The sequence below is a fragment of the Aristolochia californica genome, unplaced genomic scaffold, assembly GCF_029961685.1.
Source record: "Aristolochia californica isolate CCGP_79_NKW_82.1479 unplaced genomic scaffold, dmAriCali1.0.hap1 SCAF_2, whole genome shotgun sequence".
NCBI lineage: Eukaryota > Viridiplantae > Streptophyta > Magnoliopsida > Piperales > Aristolochiaceae > Aristolochia > Aristolochia californica.
Genome location: NW_027181881.1, coordinates 49,051,760 through 49,073,442, shown reverse-complemented (window position 1 = coordinate 49,073,442; position 21,683 = coordinate 49,051,760). Strand labels below are relative to the sequence as shown.

Here is a 21,683-nt window from a genome sequence, read left to right as displayed (position 1 = left end):
TTTTATCGAATGGTAGAATGGGTAATTAGGTAAATAAATGGATAAAATTACTTAAAATATATAAAATTATAACAATTATCAAGAAATCACATAATCACACAAAGCCCTAGGAATGATGTCATTCTAACATATAATAAAATAACTATAAAATGTTAGAAAATCCTAAAAATGAAATTATATTTATCTCAAACATATATCAAATTAAATAAAATAAAGTTATTGAATTACTCTTTCACATAATTAAATAATCTATCGAAATTAGGTGATTAATAAGGTAATAGCCAAGACCTGTATTTATTTTATGTAATAAACGATAAATGGGTAATTAGATAAAATTACTATCAATGATAAACGATAAATGGGTAATTAGATAAAATTACTATCAATGAGGTCGGTCCCCTCCAATCATAAGAATAAATGAAGGAATTGGCCCATTTCATCTTCTTCATGTGACCGAGGGAATTAACCAAATATTAGAATATACTAACCAATCTGACCCCCTCAAACATATATCTCGAAAATTCATACACCCACGATTGTAAAGCAAATATTAACCTCCTAATAAACTGCAAAGACTTGTTTTGAAAGAGGTTATTTAGAGAGCCCACATCTAAGATATTTATGGAATGAAAATGTGAACTACCATGAAATGGAAAAACAAGACTTCTCGCTAAAAAAATAGTTGAATTCATTCGTTTGCTTAGAATTTTCTTCAATTTATAGTAATTCTTAACTCGAACTCAATACCTGTTTTGCTTGAATTTGAGATGGAAGCACTAAAAAAATATTCAAAAAAAATCGAACTCAATAAAGCAATTTCTAGTGTTTTCTTTCAATTGATAAGTTTTGTCTTCGGCCAACAAGTAATTTCTCAGCGAAAAACCATTCCATAGATAATAAGAAAAAAAAATAATACCATATTTTGTCAACGAATAATTTAAATTTTTTTAAAATATATGTCAACAAAAATTCCATTCTATTTTTCTTTGTAATATATTTACCTGAAAAAATCCATGGAACTATATTTAAAATTTTCAAAGATATTCTGCAATGATATATTATAGAAAATATTTTAAAGTGAAATTTTCCAGAAAAATATTTTACAGTGGAAAATTCAGCCCAAAAATCCTTTTTTTATAAAAAAAAATTAAAGGATAAAATTCTCCTAAACTATTTTTCAATTTTTTGAAATTCATCGAATCAAATAATTAAGCCTATAAATAATCTTAAAAAATATTTTATGGGAGATATTCCTCAAAAATATTTTTCAGAAAAGATTTTAAAGCAAAAAGTCTTCTAATTTTTTTTAGTTTTATAATATAGATTTATTATTTTTTAGTGAAATATTCCTCCAATAAAACACTTTTATTTTTAAATTTTAAAATGTCTTACATTTGTTCAATATTTAGATATATAAAATATTCTAAAATTATTACATATTAATAAAGATAAATTTTAAAGAAAATTTATTTACATACTACATGATGATGAGTATCTGATATATATTCTAAAAATATTTTATTGCAATATAAAATAATTATACATATAGGTACAACATTGAAAGATTAAAAAATAATAGATGTATTATATATGAAGATCATGTTGTGACGAGGAACCACTTGAGCATGAAGATGATGCAACATCAAATGTGGAAAGGAGTGATCACTAGCAATTATGTATTGCATCATCTTAGCCATCTGAGTAAGATAGTGCTCAAATTTGAGATGGAAGCACTAAAAAATATTAAAAAAAAAATCGCAAAACAAGGTTTAGGATCATCAATAAAGCAATTTCCAGTGTTTTCTTTCAGTTGATAAATTTTGTCAACTACATTCGGCCAACAAATAATTTCTTAGCAAAAAACCATTCCGTAGATAATAAGAATAAAATTAATTAAATTTTTTGTCAACGAATATTTTCTATTTTTTAAAATATATGTAAAAAAAATCCATTAAATACTTTTTTTGTAAAATATATTTACTTGAAAAATCCATGGAACTATATTGAAAATTTTCAAAGATATTCTAGAATGATATATTATAGAAAATATTTTATAGGGAAATTTTCCACAAAAATATTTTACAATGGAAAGGTCAGATGAAGAATCTTATTTTTATAAAAAAAAAATAAGGGATCAAATTCTCCTAAAAATATTTTTCTATTTTTTGAAAATCATTGAATCAAATAATTAAGCCAATAAATAATCTTAAAAAATATTTTATAGGAGAAATTCCTTTAAGATATTTTCATAAAACATTTTAAAGCAAAAAGTCTTCTATTTTTTTATAATATCGATTTATTATTTTTAATGAAATATTTCCTCCAATAAAACAATTTATTTCAAAATTTTAAATGTCTTACATTTTTTCATTATTTAGATATATAAAATATTTTAAAGTTATTAAATATTAATAAAGACAAAATTTAAAGAAAACATTTTTACACACTACATCAAGATATTAATACCAACCACATCAGAAAAATTGAGTTATATTAAACAAATCATAAGGCATCCTAATGTAATATGATTTTTTTTGTCGTGAATGTTGAAGACTATTCGAGACCAATCTCTAATTGGTATTCAAAGTTATTTTTTTATTTAACTGGAAAACAGCCAAATTTTTATTTAACAATCTGATAAGTAATTGTATCTATTAAAATTATTAAATTTTATGTAATAATAAGTATAAAATAATGAGAAATAAAAAATATTTACGTAAAATATAAAATTCATAACTTTATGATAAACACACTTATTTGAAGTTTTCAAAAACACAAAGAAAACAGATTGAGGAAAATTTTCAAAGAGCATAATTAATTATTTATATTTTGATAATTAATTGTTAATTTTATTATTAAAGAATGTAAATATGAATTAATTAATTAATTTTAATTTTAGGAAAAGTACTTGTTACTTTAATTGTTCAAAGTATTTTATTATATAAAATATTAAATATTGTACACCGTTTAGCTTTAACAAAAAAAAACTTGTCTGCACCTTTAATTTCAACTCATTAAAAATATTTTTTATATTAATTTATATTACTATTTTTTCAAATTATTATATTTTTATTATATTTTATTATTTTATTAAAATATTTATGTCTTTAATCCATAAAACTGAAAAAAAATTCATACTAAAACAATTGGTGGAAATGATTTGAAAATTTTTTAGAAAATCATTTTTCAGTTTCTTAATTTAAAATATGTTTTGTAACTTAATATTATTTAAAATATTTTAACATTTTAATATTTTTAATTTTCAATTCAGTTTTTCTAGTAACTTTATTTAGCTTGAAACAATTGCAATTTCTTATTAGTAAATCTTTACATCTTAAATTTCAATTATTTCTAATTAATAAAATTAATAATTCTTAAATAATCTTTTAAACTATTTTTTGTCATATATATTGAAAATATATTTTTTTTAGAATTTTAGATGTTAAAAAGGTGTGTCTACCCTTTTAACTTAAGTCAAATAATCACATATTTTTTAATTAATTATTATTATAAATAAATAAATAATAATGATTTTTTTAAGTTTCAATAAACACTCTTAAAGGATCATCCCATATATTAGTTATATAATTAACTTTTTTTCTTTTTTTTGGAAAAATATATTCTATCAACAAAAAATGGAATTCAATTATTATTTTGTGTTGGAAAACCATTTCTACAGTAGTATAGAGATTTAATTCTCCTTTAAGAACCAGTACTAAATCAGCATACATCAATACTGGAATTTAATGTTAACCCTTTTATTATGAGAAACAATTTTTTCATAATCATGGTCTCAACTTCTAGGAGTTGCAACTCCCTCAGTAACACGAAGCCATGAACAACCTTGATGGGAGGTTGGCTTCACATCGTTGTTTTGGTCCCCTGTCTCGTCACTCAAGGCCTTTTAGTTTTAGCCATCACTGAGAGTGTTCGGAGATTAGAAGCGCCGAACAGAGAACAGAGAGAAGGAATTTGAAGCATATGGAAGGAGGTATGATCTAAGCTTCCGTTTAAATTTATATGATGAATTTCATGTCGTTAGAAATTCATGTTTAGGCTTACAGTTGGTATCAGAGCGGACCTCTCATCTAGCGTTTTGATTCCGAGCGTTTTCTATGCGCTCTCTGTATGAGAATTGTACTCACCGATTGCGACAGCCGGGGCTCTCACATCGGCGAAAAGCGTCCAAAAAAGACGCAGCGCTGACGCCGACGACCATTCCAAAAGGTATGCCGACATCGACATGTATATATAAAAAAAAAAACTAGTGCATACAATCTCTGTCCGCTCTCTGTGCGGGACTATCGGCGGCTCTCTTGCGACTTCTTAAAGAATCGGAGCCGCAACGTCGACGCTGGCGACAATTCCGACAAGTTTGCTAGCGTCGACGACTTTAAAGAATGCCGGAAAACCTTATTTATGAGCGCTGCTGGAGGTTGAAGACGACCTCCAACTCGCAGAAACTGGTTAATTAAAACCATAAGGTATTTTTGTAAGTACCCGACAAGTTGGATCGAGCTGAGTCGTTGGCGACTCGCCGTAACAACTCGGCAACCACGTTTAAGGCCGGGGCGACTTGGTGGAAATTTTTTTTTGAGTTGACTGGACAGGTTAAGTTGGCTCATTGTTCCAACTCGCTTAAGCGAATCACCCGATTGAGGACCGAGTCGACTCGGTAAAAATATTTGATTTTGTGCCAGCAGGATTCGAACCCGCGCTCTGGCAAAATCATCTGCGCCAGTGACCATTAAGCCATTGGCCGTCGGCTATTAAGCATATTGAAATTTTTAGATTTATTTCCTGTTACAATTTTTATGCATTTTTTGGCATATATTTAAATTCATGAAATTAAAGTTATGCATAATATTATAGTTTTAATCATGCATATCTTATGAGAATATTTTGTACATAATGATAACATGTTAGTGTAAGTTAAAATTATACAATTCATGCTATTCTCATACATTTATGAGATTTAATGTCTAGTGATCTATATAATTTTTATTAATTAGAGAGTAGCCACAACATCTTTAACTTAATAAAAAAATTATATATTATGATTAGGATCACATAAAGAATATTAGACATTAATTGTAACTAATTTTACTTGATATAATAAATTTTATCCCATAGGAATTTTTATTATATTTGAGTTTATTAGTTAAGATAAAATATCAAGTTATTCATAATTTACCCACATGGATTATGAATTCATAAATAATGTGATAGTTTTATCATAAAGAAAAAGTAGATATTAATTTTAATTAATTATATTTAATATAATAAAATTTATCCCACATGAATTTTTATTATATTTGATTATATTAATTAGGATAAAATATCAAATTATTCATAATTTACTCACAGGAATTATGAATTCATAAATAATTTGATAGTTTTATCATCATGTTTACTCATAAAGAATATTGAATCTGCTTGAATTCAAAAATATTTAACCCACAGGCAATGGTTTTTATGTCAATTGATTTAATTTTTAAGCATGATTTACATTGGTAAAGCATGCCATTTTATTTAGGCCTCAATTTTAACATCAACATGTAATTTGTAATTTTATGCAATTGTACAACTTGCACATTTCTCTGATATTCGTTGTGATATCCCTGATCTTAAGGGAGATAACTATAAGGTCTGGAAAGAGAGAATGTTTCTTCATTTAGGGTCGATGAACATAGATTATGCTATTAGGAAAGAAGAACCACCGGTAATTACTGATACTAGCACTGCAGTTAAAATTACACTTTATGAACGATGGGAGCGATCTAATCGCCTCAGTGTAATGTTCATTAAGACTAAAATTGTTGCTAGTATTCGTGGTTCTATTGAGCAGTATGAAAATGTCAAAGACTTGTTAAAAACCATTGATGCTCAATTTGTCACTTCAAATAAGGCATTAGCAAGCACCCTAATCATGAAGTTCTCATTCCTAAAGCACACCAGTATGAGAGGTGTGTACGAGCACATCATGCAAATGAGGGATATTGCAACTCAATTAAAAAATCTTGAGGTTGATATGTCAGAATCTTTCGTGGTGCAGTACATCCGGAATTCCCTTCCGCACCAATATGGACCCTTCAAAATCTCGTACAACACACATAAAGATAAATGGTCACTTAATGAACTTTTGACCATGTGTATTCAAAAAGAAGAGAGACTGGTGATGGAACAAAGAGAAAGTGTCATGCTAATGTATAGACGGACGGACAATCTAGAAGTCATTGGTTACTCAGATTCTGACTTTGTTGGCTGCATTGATTCCGCAAATCCACATCATGATACATTTTCTTGATGGCCAGTGGAGCAATATCATGGAGGAGTGTCAAACAGACTTTGACCGCCACGTTGACTTTGGAAGCCGAGTTAGTTTCCTGTTTTGAGGCTACTTCACATGGTATATAGCTTAAGAGTTTCATTTCTGGGCTTAGAATTATGGATTCTATCTCTAGGCCATTAAAAATATATTACGATAATTCAGTTGCTGTTTTTATGGCTAAGAACAACAAAAGTCGAAGTTGAAGTAAACACATCGACATAAAGTATTTGGCCATAAGAGAACGTGTTAAAGAAAAGAAAGTGGTCATTGAGCACGTAAACACTGAATTAATGATAGCAGATCCTTTGACTAAGGGCATGCCACCATTTAAATTCAAGGATCATGTTGTGAATATGGGACTTGGTTCCATTATGTAAATTTTTCATTGTATGAACAATGTTATTTTAGTGAAATTCTTATTTAATGTGATTTTTTTCTCATATTTATGTGCACTTTAATTTTGAGAAAATTCATCTCTGTTGGACCAAGAGTAAACATAGGGTTTATTCATAGAGTATAAGAAATAAATACATAGTAATACATGAAAGATAATGCTCGTCATTAGAGGACCTATCGCCATGATTCATGTATTTATTACTTAAATTTAAATTATCGATGGGTTTAAGATTATATTAGAAGTTTGGACCAAGTGGAAGAATGTTAACCGTTTTATTATGAGAAACGGTTTTCTCATAATCGTGGTCTCAACTTTTGGTAGTTGCAACTCCCTCGGTAACACAAAGTCATGAACAAACTTGATGGGAGGTTGGCTTCACATCGTTGTTTTAGTCCGCTGTCTCGTCACTCAAACCCCTTTAGTTTTAGCCATCGCCGAGAGTGTTAAGAGATCGGAAGCGCCGAACAGAGAACAGAGAGAATGAATCTGAAGCGTATGGAAGGAGGTATGATCTAAGCTTCCATTTAAATTTATATGATGAATTTCATATCGTTAGAAATTCATGTTTAGGCTTACATTTAAGCCATCTGTCATCTGAGCATCCCTTTCCATGGAAATTTTCTTTGCTGACAGACAACCTATATAAGATATATAATAGATCAGCCACGACGTTAACTATTAGCATATCCATGCTCCTTCCAAAATCTGGGTAATGGGGGATTGAACGAATCCATCCTCTTTGTTTTTCAAAGTGAAATACAGATGGAATTGAGTCTCCGACAAAGTTAAAACCAAAGAGGAGATAAGAGTTTCTGTTTGCCTTACAATACCCAATTGATGTTTCACTGAGAAGAACCAAAATTCAAGACTTGATGAGATACTTGGGCTCTTTAATGAATCACGCCAGTGAGGCTAGAAGTTTTCGAAAGATGGTGATTGAATGGGATAACATTATGCAGCCACGTACAATGATGAAGGTTGAAAATGGTGAATGACATTCTGAGCTGTTCTGGATTGAGAATGGATAGAAAACCAGTCTGCTTGGCCTTTTAAAGGAGCCAGCTCTCAGAGACACAGCAGACTCCACATTCTTCACCCATTTAAAGCCACACCAGCGAGGCTAGTTGGCTTTCATGGAGACAAGGGAACAAGCAACTGTCAATGATCTCACTTCAAGCAGTAATTGCCATATAGAAACTTTCAAGTTTCTTGCAAAATCAATGTATGACCTTGCTCATCGTTAAGTGACTGTCATAATTTATACGATATCTAAAAAAAATTAAAATTTTACAATGAAGAAGATCTCTGAAATTTTTGAGAAGCATTACGAGAGTTGGATTCACCTGGAACGAGTTTTCAGGGTCAGATTTTCTGTGTGGGTTCTGATTTTAAAAAACTAAGTTCAGAACCTATCAGGGTCATTTGTTTACATGAGTTCAATTCGAATGAACAGAACTGCATGGCTGCTCGGAGATAAGACCCGTCTCCTGAAATATAAATTTGTCTCCACGTTAGATTCTTCTTCCAAAATGTCTTTTTTTTTTTATTCTTTTGGTTGTTTGCATGGATTTACATGAGCCACAGAACCAGATAGTGATCAATGAAACTCCAATGTCCCCTTTCCTCGATTTTGTTCACAATGACAGGAAACCAAGTAAACTGCATTCATTTCGTTTTAGAAGCGAAGACTGAAGCTCTCTGAAACCAGAATACGAACAAACAGAAAGTAAGACACAGAAGAGAGGCGACGAGGTTCACGTGCGGAGGTGATATTCTTGTCCCATGGTTGTCGGGACCCCCTCCCTCCCTTTAGTTACCCTTTGTGGCTCTCCTCCGCTCGTGCCCACCCTCTGTCCAACAAAATCTATACAAGACCCCTGCCTCCTTTCTCTCTGGCCTCCTTCCTCTTGGCGCAGCGATCGCAAAAATCTGTGCTCCTGTTCGCTCTGGCCTTCCACTAACTTTCCTTATCTTTTCACTGTTCCTCTGCGCACTTTTAAGTTTTATCTACCCTTTTTGGAGTGGGAAATTGCACAGTGAAACGAAGTTGGATTCCCTTGGAACAACTTAACTTTTTGGAAATAGTTTGGTTTTGGAGTTGACGGAAGTGAAAGTCACCTATGATCCATTAACTCAGTAAAGACCCTTTTATCTGAGTAAGAACGCATGGAATACGTTAATAAGGAATGAATAATCTCACATTGGGTATGGCTTGGAGGAAGTGAAGAGACACCTTCGCTATTTGAGAGCAGCAAAATCTCAAAATTTGCAGCCAGCCATGTGCACTTAGGTTTCCAGGATCAGTGCATGCCAACACTGGTCAAAGTGGGCGGCCAAACTCTTCTGCAGTGAGAAACCTACACGCTTGAATGAGGCTAAAAGCTGATTTCAAAATAAGATGAAACCCACAATTTGTTTACAATAACTAGAAGATCCGACTCTTCTTTTGTTATTACTAAAGGATTTGATTACTGTTTCAACCTCCCTTTTTCCTCTGTATAGAATTTCTACAGGCGTTCCTCTCCAACATGAGTGAGAAGTTTCAAATCTATCTTCTTTCAAGATATTCTCAGCCAGAGATAGAGGGAACAGCTTTGCTGATGCAACAAGTTAAGAAGATTCTCAGATAGCCTGCAAATGTTCGCCTAACTAGGCAAATTGCAATACAATCAAAGTGAGACTTTAATGGGGTCTCGGTCTAAGTAGCAGGAACTGCCTTGATTAGCTTCCAATCAGATTTCTGTTGCAACTGGGTTATCCCAAAACTGCGGCTGGGAAACCAAAAAAAGCCGTAAAATGGTGTTTGAAGTCCCAAGTGTCTGCAAACAGAAGTCAATTAACTGAAGCAGTTTCGACGAACAAAAATCAATCTGTCATTGGTAGAAATGGAGTAGCTCATCCATCTCTAAGCTCTGTACCTACGGAGCAGCCAAAGAAGGTGTTCGAAGAAAACCGTGTCACAAGGCAATCTTATAGCGCCGGTGTTTCTGAAACCAAATTCTTCTTCTGCTCGTCTCAGTAAGACCACGAAGGCTTGGAGCTTGAGGTAATTCAGAGGGATCACGTATCTCTTCTCTTCCTCCCCAACGTATACAGCGAAGAAGCCTTTCGGAACGTCTGCAGGAACGGAGAGAGACTGCACGGAGCTTACGGAGGCCTCGTCGTCTGTTAATTCCATGCCTTCCCCAAAAACAAGAGTGCTCTTCGGAGAGTCGGGCTGAAGCTCCAGCTCGTGCCCGTACCTGGAACATGACGATGGAGACCTGGGCTGAAGTTTCTTCAGGGCTCCGGTCAGTTTCATTCTTCGCAGAGGCATGGTGTCTAAGGCAGATAAAGCAAGAGCTTCTGCTCTCTTTTATAGAGAGGCAGAGAGAGAGATAGAGAGAGGAAAAGTGAATTGAAGAATGGTGCAAAGAGGAAGGAGACGAGGGGTTTTATAGAGAGCCAAAGGGGAGAGCAGACAAGGCCTGGAGTGACTCCGGTAAGATTGTAAGAAAATTTTCATCCAACTCAACAGTCAAATCTCTGTATTTGGCTATAAATTTTTCTTTTTGTTAGATGGTTGTCTGCTCTGCTGTCTTCACCCTTTTACAGATCGAAGGAGAGACAGAGAGAAAGAGAGAACAAGGTCTCCCGTCCTCGTCCAAGTGATAGCATTCCGATTGAGATACAACAGAGTTGCAAAAGCTAAAACCTGCCAAATTATATACCGACCACCTACGTCAAATCTCAATGATATCAAGTTTCAAAGTTCAAACCTTCATTTTCATTTTCTAATATCTCTGAATGTTTCTCACTTTTATGAAATCATAGCAACTCCTGGCTAAATTTTGGTAAAACATAATACGACCATGTTTGGTTGATCTTTTTAGTTAAGTGGGTCTTATTCAAGTCTTTTTAGTGATTCCACCTATTACACATACATATACTAAACATAATACGATCGAGCTGTAATAGCAGCTGAAGACTAGATAGTTGAGATGCCGAAAAACCCGACCCGAATTTTTGTTGTATATTCTGTTGTAAAATTAGTATAAATAAATGTAAATCCTCACCACTTAATTTGTAGTGTTTACAAATATTTTAATTAAATCATACATGGTATCGGTATTTAATCAAATTTTACATCCTTAGGTAATGAAAACAACAACTGAAGTATGTAGAAAAAGGCTTGTCACAGGACTTTTTTTAAGTTACAACTTGAGAATGTACATTCAAGAAAAAGGGTGAAAAATGTCCCCCACATGAAGGGCTGGAACCAATGGATACTTTGTTGGCAAGTTCATGCACTTGGTCAAGCTGACACAAGGAGTCCAGTGATGAACATCTGCTTGTAAATAACTAGGACCCATGTGAAATAATAATCATGGTCAGAAATTTCTGTCACACTTCTTCAAGACCAAGTTTTTTTTTTTTTTTTAAGGTGAATTTTGTTGGTAACTTCATTGGGATTAGGAGTTCTATCTTGTAATTTAACAAAAACGATCCGACATACCAAAGGATTCTTTTTGTTTAAAAGGAAGAAGAAAGAGAAGAAGAATATATTTGATTTAAAAATATTACAAGAATGTATAACCACTATTTCAAGGGCATTTACCCGTTATAAATAAATCACATTAGTAACCCGAAAACCAAATTAGGTAGCCAAACTACATATTGATTCCCATGAAATAAGTTTTAATGAAATACAAGTTGTTTGTAAGCAAGCAAGGGAACATGTATGGATGATAAGTAAGATAAAGTGTGTAAGCTTAAGGTTCAGTTTGGTTGTTATGAGAATAGAAAGCTACCATAACACCTTTAGGACAAATTCTGGTCTGCACCAATGTTTCCTGTCTTCCAAATGTTTGTCCACATGCTAGGCCCGATGCCCATGTGAACATAACTTTGTGTATGCTGGAGGCATGTGTGTGATGTGAAATATCAAGACTAAGTTAGGGTTTTGGCAATAAATGGGTCATATTCGCTTAGTGAAGGTGTCCTAAGCATTGGATTTGGTCTTCTCCCATTCCCATTGCCCAAAGAAATTCAAAAATGTGAAAATGAAGGAACTAATTAGTTCCATTAAAGATACTATTAAATATATTTTACTATATTCAGATAAAAATGACAAAAATATCAAATTAGAAAGAAAATTTTGACAATTTATCACTATAAATTATTATTCTTCGATTTCGGGTCGAAGCAAGGATAAGGTTAAAGGACCATGGTTGTAGGACTAAGCCAGTTGACTTAGGGATGGTGTAGGGTAGGTTCAAGATGGATTTTAGAATGCCCAACTCCACCTTGCAACCTCGGGGCCTAACCCTCGGCCTACTTGTCCCCTCAACCTCAACCTCAACCTCTACCTCTATTATTCTCATTGTGCATTAAAAAGAAACATGTTCATTAAAATAAAAAAATATTTAATTTTTAATATATTACCATGTTGAGCATTAAAAATGTAATATATTTATTTATTTATATATCAAATAAAAAAAGTGGAATATAATGTAACATAACTTCTTGTGAGCACAAGTTTGCATAAGGGGAGGAACAAACTTGTCCCTCACTCAAACCCTTGCAAGGATTAAGGAGGGGGGCGGTGGGGCGGTCACGGTTGGAATATTGGGCAATTCCTTGTGACTTGTCCTAGGTTGTTCAAGAACTTTGTCGAGGACATAATGGTAGGCTTGGTTTGACTTCTTTGAACATTTTTTCATTAAATTTGGTTCAAATTTTTTCATTAAATCTTCTTGTCATTTGCCAGTTTTGTCATGCCCATCCAAGGGGAAGTGATCAAAATCTCATATTTAATCCAAATATCCACTTCAACTCGCCTGTACACAAACCAACGCCTTGTTTTCCTCTCACTCCACGGGATCGATCACAAAAAGCCGGTGCCGGTGCATCCTAACAGCCCATGGATTCAAGCCTACTTTACAAGAGCCAATTGGGGTTCTAACAGGATGTCTTCTACCAAAAACAGGTAACGAAATCTTAAATCGAAAGGGACAATGGTGAATCCCCTAGCACAAAGGAGTCTCTGTTTCCTCTGTGAGGTGCAATCTCGAACTATAGATGCCTGTTCAGGGGAAAGGTATCTGCAGATCCAGTCTGACAGCAGTGAGTCCTCTACTATTCCTTTGGCATAACAATGTAGTAGCTTGGGTACCAGCAGTTTCCCTTTACTGCTTATTCCCACTGATGCTTGGATATAATCCCTCAGGGACTCCTGGAGTTGCTCTCCAACATCATCCCGGTTGAAGATTTTTACCTGTGCCAAATACAAATAACGTTTCACTTTTACATTTATAAAAAAAAAAAAAAAAAAAAAAGGAAAACTGTATTTCCCAACTACTGGATGTCATATATCTGAAAATAATAACTCTCGACTCAGATAATTGAATTTCTTTACCTGATCATTGTGTAACTTTACATTCAGCTCAGAAAGGCAAGAAAGCAAAGTTTACTTACAGCAGGAGAAGAATACATCCCACAGCTAAGAGCAAATGCAACCATGGAATCTGGGTTATCGACAGCGTATGTCTGTTGTTCCTCAGATAACTTGAACTTATGCAAAGCCAGAACCAAGGCCTGAAAGTAGAAACAGCGTAGTCAAGACTGGACCAAACTGGCCTTCACCCAGGTTAAACTAGAACCAGATTCTTTTCTGGTTCTTATTTAGACAAAAATCAGATTTACGGTAAAATCGGATTGGTCTATTCCCAGCATAAATCTGACCGGTTGAATCAGGTCCGATTCAATAATCAGTGTAAGAGACTTGAAAATTTTTTTAGAGGGAGGATTTAAAGTGGAGAACTAACACTTTCATGGAAAACGATATACCAACTCACCGATCTATTGGATGGTGCTAAAAGTTAATAAAATGAAACATATATAATAAATCGAATGGTAGCCTTCCACTTTGGTCTAATCTACCGTCGAACCCGGTCTAACCCGATTAGATCAAATATGGTTCAACAAATAAGCACATAAAAAACATGCATGTGCAGGTAAACAAGCTGTTTGCTAGAACCATGCAGAATATTGAATAAAAGAAAATAATCATACTATTTGTGGTCGATGAGCAGGAGGTTTCATCTTTAGAATGTTGTATTCAATTTCAGCAGCACTGAATGAATGCCCTCCAACAGTGTAAGATACCTGTGAAAATTTTTATGTCTCAGTATGAAGAAAATGGAACCATCATTATTATCAGGAAAAAAGCTTGATTATTCGAGCAAACCTTCTGCATTAGAGAGAAAAACTTGATCTCACTTTTTGGAACTCCATATGCAAGATAAGCCTGGAAACATATTATCACACATCTCAGCCAAGGTCCTGTATTAAGAAAATAAGTGGCAAATCACCTCAAAACATAAAAAGTGAGACATGAAAATAAGAAAATCAATCAGAAATTTTTAGGCAAAAAAAAAAAATATATATATATATATATATATATATATATATGTTTGTGTGTGTGAGGTGGGGTTACGAAATCATTGATCACCCTAAAAATCACATGCTTCAGGTTTGAAGTTTCTCATTTGCTCCTAAAAGAAATTTGTGTCATCCCTAAAGACTTGATATTACTTTGTGCATATCCCTGGTTTCCATGTACTACAAAAACTCCAAGCCCCACATCAAGTGGCGCAAACGCAACTATCTTTAGAGCACTAAGTCAATTTACAGGTGCAAAGCATAGAAAGGCGTCATTCTACTTTAGGACTCAACCCAGTCACAGACCTAGCGTCCTGGCCCTAGTTAGGATCAAGCCAATTCAATAGGTTCAAGCATAACATGAGCCATAAGATGTCCTAATAGATAAATACATAAGTATGTAACATTCATTAAACTTCAATATTATTACTTTACCTGTACAAAAAGTTTTGTTGGATGGAATAGTGAGAAATGAGATTCCATGAAGAGAAATGGGATATAAAATTAACCATGCATAAAGTTACCAAGGTTCAGACCTCAGGTACACTTGTTCCAACATTTCAATATTTAAGGACCTTGGTTCTAAATTAAACTAAGAATTTAACCAATATGCCAAAAGCTCCAAAGACGATAAAACATAAAAACGTTAAGCCCTTTAACCTATCCGATAATATGGTGTCAACCCTCCAACCATATTCAAATTGGGCCTAATGGTAAACAAAAATTCAGCACACTTTTATGCCAACATTCACTACGACCCATTCTATGACAGTTTTTACTATATATATATATATAAAGGCCTTTTCACTTTAATGCAGCCATTCATGTGTACCAGGTAGCCCTTCTATATTTGGGATTCGGACAAGAGATTGGCTGGTTTCCATAAATAGAAGCCTACTTTCTGACAGCTTTCACACAATTTCAGGCAGCTGTTTGTACCTTGGTGAAATCTTACTTTGGTACCAAGTAGCTGTTTCTATAGGTCGCCTCGAGATTCAAACACAAGATATGGTACCGCCTTTGATGCCAAATTTTAGATACCTAATGCCTAAGGACTGAACACAGAAAAACTAAACCCTTAAACCTAAACAATGCCAGGGTGGCCCAACCAACACCCATACCCCAGATTGGGCCACACTAGTACATCACAAGTTTTCAGAGAGAGAGTATGATCAAGTTCAACCTGACCATGTCCACTTGGTCCAGGGTAGTAGTCAAACCGGTTCACTCAAGTGGGTTAAAAATGGGTTGGTGTATCTAACTACTCATGATAATTCTATTCGACTTCAACTAATTAGACCAAAAAGTCCAAGCCAGCTCTTTCAATATTGACGAAGACATGTATCAAGAGCCACCACAAAATGCTTATTTTTTTACAATATGACTAAAGAGAGAGATAAGAAAGATAGGCAACAAGTCTGATATCAGGATGACCTAAGATAGTTTAGAAATTTGTTACGAGGAAGAAGCACATCACCTTTGGCTACTCTCGAATAATTCAATAAATATCGTTTTCTTTTTTTATTCGTAGTAGTAGAGCAAGACAGCATTCTATTTATAGATTCTTATATTAGGATTCCAGATTCACTAAGTTGAAAAAAAATTCACAGCCTAAGCAAGAACTGTTCTGCACTGTTCCGTCATTTCAAATATGCATTAATACTTCTTTTGGTCCTTTGAAGGTCTTCATAAAAAGATTGAACCGGCAAGGAACCTAGCACCCCACATTGAAGTTGCAGGTTTCAGGTTCCAAGCCCGGCTCATTTACCAAAAGAAATGTTTATGCAGTAAGGCATAAAAAAGAAAGAAGCTCAGACTAAAGATTAAAAGATTTTGCTTAAATAAAGCATAAACGAGTGGCACTAAGTGCATATGATATAAGACCATAAGATGAACAAACACTAGCACTGCCAGAAGAAAATTTCAGTAAATAAGTATATTACTTTGTAACCAGGAAAAGGTTCAAAAGACACTCACATGCATAATCAAGGCATTGTATAAGTTGATCCAAAAGGCAAGTTTTTCATTAGAGCTCATGCAAGCTGGGTTAACTTTCACCAACTGTTCAACAAGTAATCTACATTACACATGAAGAAATCACATGATTAGAAACATTGCATAAAACTTTTAAAATCTCAAACGAACAGGTTATTCTCCGATAGATCAAAACAGGAAGATTTCTAACAGACAAGTCTCATTACTTGATAACTACAACAACAACGACAATGTTAGTAATCAAACAAATAAATCTTAATCAATGCAGGTAAGTGATTTAAAGAACCTGAATCCTTTAAGAGTAGCAGCAGCATATTCTAGATGTTTTTTCCCAACAGACATCCACGACACTTGAACTGCTGAACTGTATCTTCCTACATTAACCCACTTCAGTTTTCCTTCAGCTCTGTAAGGATCAAATGCATCCACACCAGCTACTCCATAACTATGGCGTGAATCAACTGACCAACTCCTAAATAGAGATGGATTCACCGATGAATCTGAAGAGGAAGTCAGGGAAGATGAGGAAAGGATTCCACAAGGTGACCGAGGAGAAGGGGTATCCTCTGAAGAAGGCAGCTTGGATGAAATGTTAGAGGAATGAGTGAGACAGAGAAAAATATTTCTCATGCACCTCACCATCTCTTCTGAAAGTTTATTAGGATGCTGCCAGAGGTTCTTCATGAGAAAATCCTTACTCAGCTCTCCAAATGCATCTGACTGTGGATCCTGAATGCCCACCAACACTTGAACATTCCTACCAGATGGTTCTGCATCCTGTGCAGCAAGTCATGTGTTTTCGTTTAATCCAAGTCCAACATCATATTCAAAAAATAAATAAATCTCATGTGAACACATGAAAACCTTAAAACGGCACAAAGAACTCAAAATAGCAATGAAAGGAAAAGGTAAGCATGGTGTTCATTTTTTTTAATAAAATTTGGTTAAATAAAAGTTGGTTAGGTACTAACAGGCCAACACAAGGCCCAGAGATACCTAAAGCCAAGATCCCAAACTATAAAACCCCTCACATGGCCATTTAGTTAAAGGTCCAATGGACAGTGTTAAAAGTTAGACTGGTTCCTCCTTAAATGACTAGCCAAAGTTAGGAGGCCTCATCTCAATTAATAAGCATATGAACTTTTCAAGCCCAAATAAATGAGGGATTATTCTCCTATACACAAAGACTTTCACTCTCACACAACTAGTTTGAAACATGAAGCATATGACAAATTATAGACTGGTGGACTTTTTCTCCGACCAACAAACAGCATGGGCATTTAACTTGAACAGAAAAATTAAATAACAAACATGGTAGAACATTTATAGGAACAACCTACATTGTCTGTAGTCAAGTTCAAATATTTATCTGATGTGAAAAAATGTGGTTAAATACAATGTCTACAAAATTTAATAATACCTCTTCCCTTGAGAACGTATTATTTGGTCTGTCAACCATAATCAATTGTGGATGTCTAACCCCAGTAGCTAAATCTAGCTGTAGCAAATCAGCCATGCGAGTACCACACTGTGTTGAAATTCTTGAAGGAGACATCTAATGATGAGAAGTAAGAATCCATCAACAAGGATGAAAATCAGATAGCATTGGCAAAAAGCAAAGATACAGCAAAGAAAATACCACTTCTGTTAGATAAGTAGGAACATGAGTTAGAGGCGACGGTGTATTTGATGATAAATGCCTCAACTGATACTCCGCAAGCCTACGCTCATTCCTTTCTTGACTAAGCTGAAAATGCAAGGTAACTAGTTCTTCTTCAAGTTTCAAAACTGTCATCTCTAACACTTGTATGTTGGACAAAAGCTGCCGTGTCTGTTAATTCATGAGAAATTCACAGTTACAGAAGATATACATGTACCGATTTACTGGGACACGCAAAAACTACCTAAAGAATATAGGAAATAAGAATTCGAAAACTACAATACTGAAAGTACCTTATATGGAAGTCTGTTAGGAGAACTAGAAGGTGCAGCAGAATGATCGACAGCACTTGCCAATGCAACATGCAAGTCAATCTCTTCCTCTAACTGCTTTTGCAACTTTGCAACCTGTAACTTGCAAACAAAACATCATTTCCAAAGTGCAAGGAGATGTTATGCGGCAAAGAGCCATATAATAATCTCTATTTCCTTCAGTTGCTTTTGATAAAAGTAGTTTGTTTCTGCATTCAACCAAGTCAGTTGATTCCGCCAAATGTTTAGTACAATGACCAAACAACAATATCTCAAATAATTCTTTAAGAAATAAATTTTGCAACACAAACAAGGAACTCGGTATAAAGAACCCACATAAATTAGCACGGGTTGACAGAAATTGCAGAAATTGGCAAAAGAGATTCTCAAGCTCTGATGCCAGTTTTAAGTAGCCCAACTGATCTCATAGTTAAGCAGGAACAGCTGAGCACATATAGAGAAAAACTAACTCGCGATTGCAGCATTACTCTCAACCTAATCATAGCATGTTACATGTAAAGAAACTTTAATATTGTATGAAGCAACGTTAACAGTATTGTTGCTTATGATTGAATTAATCAGAATTCACTTATTAAAAAAGATAACACTAACACCAACACATGCATAAAATTTATTATAGGATGTAGGTCATAAAGTAGTCAAAAACTGACAAGATAAGCGTTTGGACTTTTCGTACTTCCTCTTAAATAGAAACAAAACAGAGTGATAACATTAAATGGGAGCTTTCAAATAGATATGCCCTTTTTCTATTTTCTAATTCAGCTAGCACTCAGGTCTCAAAACCAGCTCCTGAAGCAATTGATTACTAGAACAAGACAGTTCTATTCAGAGACACCTCGAGGCAAGTCCTCTACAGACTCAAGTTAATATTTTCAAAAGACGAGATTAACTCTAGTTAGAGTTTACAACAGCCAAGACCAACTATTGTTATGCCTAAGAACAAAGCGATGCCACTTTCAAAGACCTTTGGCTAGATCGTTGAAAGGCAACAGTGGGTGCTCTAAGTACTGAGATAAGAAAGCTGCTTCTTTAGAAAAGATGCATGTATGTCTTTCTAACAACAAGGCATTGAACCACATCATAACTTCCAATGAAAACAGCTTACTCCAAATAATCTGTACCCCAATTTCATCTCTTCCCATTGAAGCTATCAGCAGATTTCTTATTATATGAAAGCAGTAAAAAACAATTCACTTACTTCTCTTTCAAGCTGGGATCTATAAAGGAACAGCTTCCTGTCATAGGTTTGTGCTTTTGTGCTACTGCCAGTGCTAGTATCCTGGAAATACATGAAAACCAACCAGATAAAAAAAAAAAAAAAACCAATGATCATCACTCAAAGATCTCCGGAAAAATAAAAAATAAAAAAAACTATCATAGTTTTTTTTTAATTTCTGTATCAATTCTGAAAGAGGGTGCAAAGATGAACTCTGGTCCACAGAACAGATACAACAGCATCTTGTTCTCTCCTTCAGTGTTTCAAAGAAACCAGCTAAAATCGACAACAAGTAAAATATGAAACGAGCAGGAGGAAAGCTTGAGAGAGGAGAATAAAATATAATTCCTTCAATGGACATGGAGTGGCAGTTAAAAATTAGGAGATGCCAAACTTGAGTTGATATTCCCTTTTGCCATTTCAATAACCACCAATGAGAGATATACACAGGAAAATTTAACAAGAGCATTGATGACAATAAGCAGTGGCACCCCAACTTACTTTCATGCTTCCAATAGTCTTTCCTTCCAAGGTGAGAAAAACTAAAATGGGAAATATTAGTTTGCATAATTGTTTAGGTGTTTTATAGAAAATGAGAAGCTTGCAACCCCTACTCTCAAGAAGTTTTTTACATGAGTGGTTAGTGGAGAATATGTTATACTGCCTGATCAGAAAGTGTACCCTCAGTAACGATGGCAACTCGATCAACCATTGAGCAGAAAACATAATAATAACAACAATTAAAACTGTTTCCAGGTCTGTCAAACCAATCATAGTATCAAAGATAAGACAACATGTCAAAAAGATTCTTAATTCATATACATCTCTGATTCAAACAGAGAGAACGAAAAAGTAGGTAATGCTTGTTTCTTAAATATATTGAGGCTTCATGCATTTCTATTCACCTGTACCCTTTAACAGCCACTTAACAATTTTCCATATCGTGTTTCAACCTTTACGGGACTGTCAATGACCAGTAAGCAAATATTTAGAAGTTAAAGGAAAAAACAAATTGAACCGTCTCCTTTTCGAAATCAAGTGTTTCATTTTCCAGAAAAAAAACTATGGTCGTTGAGAGAGAAACAAAGAAATGACCGAACAAATCACAAACCACTTAAAAAAAGGCGTAGATTCCCACCTCCACTCCAGATGAACTCCTCGGACCCTCTCCCGAAGAAAACAACGAACGTTTTGAATGAGTGGAAATCCTCTCATTCTTCAGTAAAAATTTATGGACCGAGGTGGAGCTGTTCCCAAAACAAAATAAAATACTAACAACATCAGAAACAAACAGGCATCACCAAAAACGAAAAACAACGGTCATTCAAAGAAGTTTAAGATACAAAAAAATATAAAAATCTCACAAATTCGAGCGCAGGATCTCGCCATAAGAAGGATACATATCGTGTTCCAGAGTTTCGGTCTTGAGACAGAACATCTTGACGAATATGATAAAAACCAGAGACTAGAATCTCCGAAAGTCGAAAATGCCGGGAGAAGATCTCCAGAAATCTCTTTAACTTAATATCTGAAATTTCGGATATTTGGTTTAAGTAATCACACCTGGATCACCCGCTTTCAATGCAACCTCCCCAATCCCGACTCAGTCTTCTCTCCCTTCTCCAATCCAGTCTCCACTTTTGGTCATTACATCTCCAACACCCTCCCGCTGCCGTTAAAACGACTGCCAAAACTCGCCGACAGTCGAGTCGAGTTTAGACATTCGGAAATGCTGCTTGATTCCCGCTTCCAGTAAAAGCAAGCATATGCCAATGGAGCCGTAGAAAACCTAAATTACCATAATACCCATATCATTCCCTTGCATTTACTTGACCGAAGTTGCTCTCTCAGTCTCAGACCTCACAAGGGAAGAAAACAGACAGCCTCGATTATAATTCAGATAAAGAATTGTGGATAATTTGGTAAAATCGAACAGGTGACGAATATGAAAGTAACCATTCCCACCAAGCCTGGAGTCTCTTTCACTGGCTTCGAAGAAGAAAAGTGGGCTCCATCTGACTCCCCCGCGGGACACAGCTGCCTCCATCATTGTCACGTTGAGCTTCTCTTTACTTGAGAAGAAAGATAAACAAATGCAGAAGAAGAAGGCTCCAACCCAACAGAACAAAGATAGCTAGCTCCAACCTCTCTTTTGGTTCTTTCTTGTGAAACTCCCTAATCTCGTGCTGTTTTTACTCAAACTAAAGCATAAAAATGGCAGATAGAAAGTAGAAACGACAGTGCTATTTTTGCATCCATAATGAGATTTACTTCACTCCATTTCCCAAGAAAAGAAAGATCCAACTTCATTTCATGGTTTGGATCCTCCA

General features: G+C 34.6%; 1 protein-coding gene across 1 annotated transcript; it reads right to left on the bottom strand.

The window, feature by feature from the left end:
* Positions 1-12,519: 12,519 nt before the first annotated feature.
* Positions 12,520-21,064, bottom strand: LOC137956559 (uncharacterized). The gene is made up of 12 exons (XM_068804101.1): positions 20,718-21,064; positions 20,492-20,600; positions 19,336-19,416; positions 18,099-18,212; positions 17,785-17,976; positions 17,566-17,700; positions 16,432-16,922; positions 16,128-16,227; positions 13,957-14,016; positions 13,782-13,874; positions 13,185-13,304; positions 12,520-12,984 (listed from the first exon to the last, which is right to left on the bottom strand). Exons 1-12 carry the CDS (start codon positions 20,789-20,791, stop codon positions 12,643-12,645), a joined length of 1,911 nt encoding a protein of 636 aa, XP_068660202.1. The 5' UTR covers positions 20,792-21,064; the 3' UTR covers positions 12,520-12,642.
* Between the last annotated feature and the right edge of the window lie 619 nt (positions 21,065-21,683).